Source organism: Cebidichthys violaceus, unplaced genomic scaffold, assembly GCF_023349555.1.
Source record: "Cebidichthys violaceus isolate CVI_PGR_0920_01 unplaced genomic scaffold, fCebVio1.0.p SCAF_48, whole genome shotgun sequence".
NCBI lineage: Eukaryota > Metazoa > Chordata > Actinopteri > Perciformes > Stichaeidae > Cebidichthys > Cebidichthys violaceus.
In genome coordinates, this window is record NW_027176683.1 from 1,457,360 (window position 1) to 1,462,359 (window position 5,000).

Consider the following 5,000-nt stretch of genomic DNA (forward strand, 5'->3'; position numbering starts at 1 on the left):
TGTGTGTGTGTGTGTGTGTGTGTGTGTGTGTGTGTGTGTGTGTGTGTGTGTGTGTGTACACTGCGTCAGGTGTGACCGAGTGTCAGAGACGGGGCCTGCGGTGTTCAGGGCGAGGCGACTTCCTGTCAGCGCAGCCTGACTTCCTGTCCGGCAGGTGGAGGTGCTTTGACAGCGAGGGGGCGGAGCTTGAGTGGACCAACAGTGACACGCCTCTGACTGATGACGAGTGCTCAGGTGGAGTCTCGGCAGCCAATCAGAGAGCAGTTTAGATGTATATGTGTTCATTGTGAAGCCCTTTGTGACGTACACGTGTGTGTGTGTGTGTGTGTGTGTGTGTGTGTGTGTGTGTGTGTGTGTGTGTGTGTGTGTGTGTGTGTGTGTGTGTGTGTGTGTTGTAGTTCTCAGCAGGTTTCAGGCTGTTCTTGGATCAGATCTGATTGTCGGAGCTGAAGACACTGAAGTCCTGCAAACAACGAGCTCTGACCTCACATCCTGTGTCCAAGGTGAGTCTCACACACACACACACACACACACACATAGTGAATATCATTATGGTCTGTATATGTGTGTGTGTGTGTTGACTGCTCGTCTCTCTCTCAGCGTGTGCAGTGGAGCCGTCCTGCCACCATGTGGCGCTGTTCAACCAACAGACTCAGTGTGAACTGTACAGCACAAACACTCTGAACACACACTGCAACACCTCCCAGCAGGTACACACACACACACACACACACACACACACACACACACACACACACACACACTCACACAGCAGTAAACTAACTGACATGAACTGAAGGAGAGAAGTCAACTACGACTCCCAGGGTGCATTTCACTCACAAACAGCCAATCACAGAGCTCCACTGTGAAGTTAATCTTCTACAGCGACTTTTTGTTTGACTCCCTCAGACCAGCGGGTTTCTGGGTAATCCTCAGGCCGAGCTTTTTGATTGGCTGAGCTGCTCTCTGAGAGTGAGGGGCGGGGCTTCAGACCTGCTGGTCATCAGGAAGAAAGGTACTGTAACCACGGCAACCAGACGACGGGACATCGATGAGACCACAAAACACACTTCTGTAACTGTGTGTGTGTGTGTGTGTGTGTGTGTGTGTGTGTGTGTGTGTGTGTCTCAGGTGTGGAGTTCTCCTCTCGTCAGCAGCAGAGCTTTGAGAGGATGAGGATGATGAAGGTGGTCTCAGGTGTGTTCAGGTCTCAGGTGTTCTCCTCCAGAGGAACCTCTCTCTCTGACGCTCACCGTTTCTGTCAGGACGGCTGCAGCCGCGACACCTGCTGTGACGGCTTCCTCCTCAACCAGAACGTCCTGAACGGAGGTGTGTTCATACCAAGGAGACGCACGACACCTGAGTGAGTGGATGACAATATCTCACCTCCTCTTCTCCTCTTCTCCTCTTCCTCCTCTTCCTCCTCCTCCTCCTCCTCCTCCTCTCAGGGTCTCTGCTCTGTGGTTGGCTGAGAGCTCCGTCAGTCTTGACGTGTGGGGACCAGGACTGGGATGTGATTGGACAGGGAACAGCCAATCGCGTCTGTGGGGCGGGGCTAACCTACAACGAGCAGCAGAGGAGCTTCGTGTTCGACTTCGGAGGACAAAAGTTCACCATCAGTAAGAAACACTACGTCACTGTGAATCAGCCAATGGGAGGACTGGCTTCATGTGTTACAGCTGCATTCTCTCTAGTGTCCACCAGGGGGCGACTCCTCTGGTTGTATAGAAGTCTAGTCTAAAATGACTCTACTTCTCTCTTGATTTATTCCCTCAGTAAACATTGTAAACATGAGTTTATGGTCTCAATCTCTAGTTTACAGTCTTCTTCAATACAGCATGATGTTCATTTAGTACATTATGCTCCATCTAGAGTCAAACAGACCATAAAGCAGGGGATGATGCACATAAAAAATCATAAAAATCACTCCACTGATCTTAGCTCCACCCTCTCGTATCTAAAATAAAAACAAGATGGCGATGTTGAAAATGCCGAACTCGAGGCTTCGTAAACAAACCAATCGGTGACGTCTCAGTGAGAACGCTTCCTGTTAATCCGCTCTGAACGTTCACTGAGGATCAAACGTCTGCTCCTTGGTTCTGATGTTCAGGTCGTTGTTTGTTCCTCCAGCTGACTCGTCTCTTCCGGCCGACAGTAAGAAGAAGAAGAAGGACTACCAGGCCTCCATCGTCAGCTTCCAGGCCGTCTACCTGAACACAGGTGAACTCATGTTCATGGCCTTTAATAGTGATGATGGCCCCGCGGCTCAGCTGACCTTAGTATGGTTGTTGTTTCTCACTGTTGTTGTTGTTGTTGTTGTTGTTGTTGTTGTTTGTCAGATGCTGATTCAGCAGCTGGAGGTTCTGGTTCTACTTCCTGTCCAGCAGCAGAACTCAGTCCTCCTCTGGACGGTTCGTATTCCTTCTGAACTCACACCTGCTCCTCCATCTACTAATACCACTAATACTACACAAGTACTCTGTTTCAGTAATGGTACTAATACCACTCAAATACTCTGTTACAATACCACACTGTAGAAATACTGTGGACTAGTTAAAGTACTAATACCACACTGTAGAAATACAGTAAACATACTAACACCAACATTTTTAATTGTTTTTAAATTAGTTCTCTGTCAATCCTCTAATTGATTAAAGGACTAATTGATTAATGGACTAATTGATTAATGGACTGATGGATTAATGGACTAATTGATTAAAGGACTAATTGATTAATGGACTAATTGATTAATGGACTGATGGATTAATGGACTAATTGATTAATGGACTAATTGATTAAAGGACTAATTGATTAAAGGACTAATTGATTAATGGACTGATGGATTAATGGACTAATTGATTAATGGACTGATGGATTAATGGACTAATTGATTAAAGGACTAATTGATTAATGGACTGATGGATTCAGCTCTACTTCTGTAAACTCTTGAGAATTTAAGTTGAAATAGTTTTTTTGTGTAATTAGTAAAGTAACTAAAGCTGTCAGAGGAACGCAGTAGGAAAGTGCTGTACTTGAGTAAATGTACTTAGTTACTTTCCAGCACTGGTTGCAGCTCTAATACAGACTTGATACAGATATTTATTCTGTGTACATTCTGTGTATATTCTGTGTATTTGTACAGTTTCAGTGCAGATGAAGTTTGAGTCTCTGTCGGAGGACGACGTCCTCGTGGATCCTCACAGGAGACTCCCCACGCTGTCCTTCTGGCTCAACAGGGACAACTACAACTCCCAGCAGGCACTGCTCTGGTGTCTCACACGTACGTCACGTACTCTCACTAACAAACGGAGAACTTGTGGACTAGTAGTACTTGTACCCAGTGAAGATAAGACGTAGATAATACTGTGTTTGTGTGTTCAGGCTGTGACGTAGAGCAGCTCTGCTCCATCGCTGACCTCAGAGACGCCGACTCAGCAGGTTTCTTCAGCTGCTCGTTGTTCTCAGACAGCAGAGTCTGTGGAGCCTACGACCAACCTCTGAGGAGACCATGTCGCCTCCTGCTGGACAGACCGGCCAACAACACCTACAGCAAGAAGGGTAAGCTCTCTCCTCCTCCTGTGTCCTCCTCCTTTCTCTCCTCTCCTCTCTCCTCTCTCCTCTCTCTTCTCTCTAACGTGAGCCTCCTCTCTCCTCTCTCCTCTCTCCTCTCTCCTCTCTCCTCTCTCTAACGTGAGCCTCCTCTCGCCTCTCTCCTCTCTCCTCTCTCCTCTCTCTAACGTGAGCCTCCTCTCTCCTCTCTCCTCTCTCTAACGTGAGCCTCCTCTCTCCTTTCTCCTCTCTCTAACGTGAGCCTCCTCTGTCCTGTCTCCTCTCTCCTTGATTCCTAAAACACACCTTGAGGAGAGAGGAGTGGAGCTCTTCTTGATTCTTCACAGTTCATCTCGTTTGTTCTCCGTTCATGCTCGGAGCTCACAGTGTGAACAGAGCTTAAGACAGGAGGAGTTGAGGAAAGGAATCAAGGATGTTCAAACTGAGAAATGTATGTAACATAAAGGGAGACCAGGACCCTAAAGATCCAGAGAAGAGCATTCAGGTTCAGGGTTGTGGACTCTGGACTTCTGGTTCAGGGTTGTGGACTCTGGTCTCCAGGTTCAGGGTTCTGGACTCTGTTCTTCAGGTTCAGGGTTGTGGACTCTGGTCTCCAGGTTCAGGGTTGTGGACTCTGGTCTTCAGGTTCTGTCTCTGTGTGTTTTCAGTGGATCTGTCCGGACCGGTGAAGAGTTTCTACGAGAGAGTTTCTTTCCAGAAGATGGTTTCTTACTCCGTACGCAGCCGAGTCAGTCTGAGAGAGAACACACCGCTGTCTGAGGGGTAACACACACACACACACACACACACACACACACACACTCACACACTCACACACACTCACACACATATGCTGGTTCATAGCAGGTCTCACATCACTGGGGAAATTTTGGGCTTTTATATTGACATTTTCAACCACCTAGTCTTCATTAATGCATATTGAATACATCTGAGGACAGAAGATAAAGTGAGACACAACTGAGTACAATTACCACAATGACGATGTAAAAGTACTCCATTACAAGTACAAGTACTGCTTTATGTTGAATATTTAACTAGTAACTGAAAATATTCTACATTTTACTGTGTGTGTGTGTGTGTGTGTGTGTGTGTGTGTGTGTGTGTGTGTGTGTGTGTGTGTGTGTGTGTGTGTGTGTGTGTGTAGGTTCATGGAGTGTGAGCGGCGCTGTGATGAGGATCCTTGTTGCCGCGGCATCGGCTTCGTCCGGGACACCAAATCACCAGGTAACCAATAATAATGTATATATTCCAATCAAACAACCAGAGTCAGTATCAATCAACACTGAAGAGATATTAATGTGTGTGTGTGTGTGTGTGTGTGTGTGTGTGTGTGTGTGTGTGTGTGTGTGTGTGTGTGTGTCTCAGCTGGTCTGGACGTGGTGTGTGTGTCTCTCATCAGTCTCGGGGTTCAGACTTGTGGTGAGGACGAC

The 5,000-nt window shown here is 47.2% G+C and overlaps 1 protein-coding gene across 1 annotated transcript in view; it reads left to right on the forward strand.

The window, feature by feature from the left end:
- Positions 1-5,000, forward strand: part of tg (thyroglobulin) — a 32,889-nt gene that overhangs the window by 15,772 nt on the left and 12,117 nt on the right. Inside the window, exons 23-35 of the mRNA XM_068729991.1 lie at positions 70-234; positions 399-503; positions 601-710; positions 910-1,015; positions 1,132-1,329; positions 1,449-1,619; positions 2,131-2,220; positions 2,340-2,411; positions 3,143-3,280; positions 3,382-3,558; positions 4,218-4,332; positions 4,715-4,794; positions 4,936-5,000. The exon at positions 4,936-5,000 is cut by the window's right edge and continues 82 nt beyond it. Coding sequence (XP_068586092.1) covers positions 70-234; positions 399-503; positions 601-710; positions 910-1,015; positions 1,132-1,329; positions 1,449-1,619; positions 2,131-2,220; positions 2,340-2,411; positions 3,143-3,280; positions 3,382-3,558; positions 4,218-4,332; positions 4,715-4,794; positions 4,936-5,000 — 1,592 coding nt within the window. The remainder of the gene's footprint in view (positions 1-69; positions 235-398; positions 504-600; positions 711-909; positions 1,016-1,131; positions 1,330-1,448; positions 1,620-2,130; positions 2,221-2,339; positions 2,412-3,142; positions 3,281-3,381; positions 3,559-4,217; positions 4,333-4,714; positions 4,795-4,935) is intronic.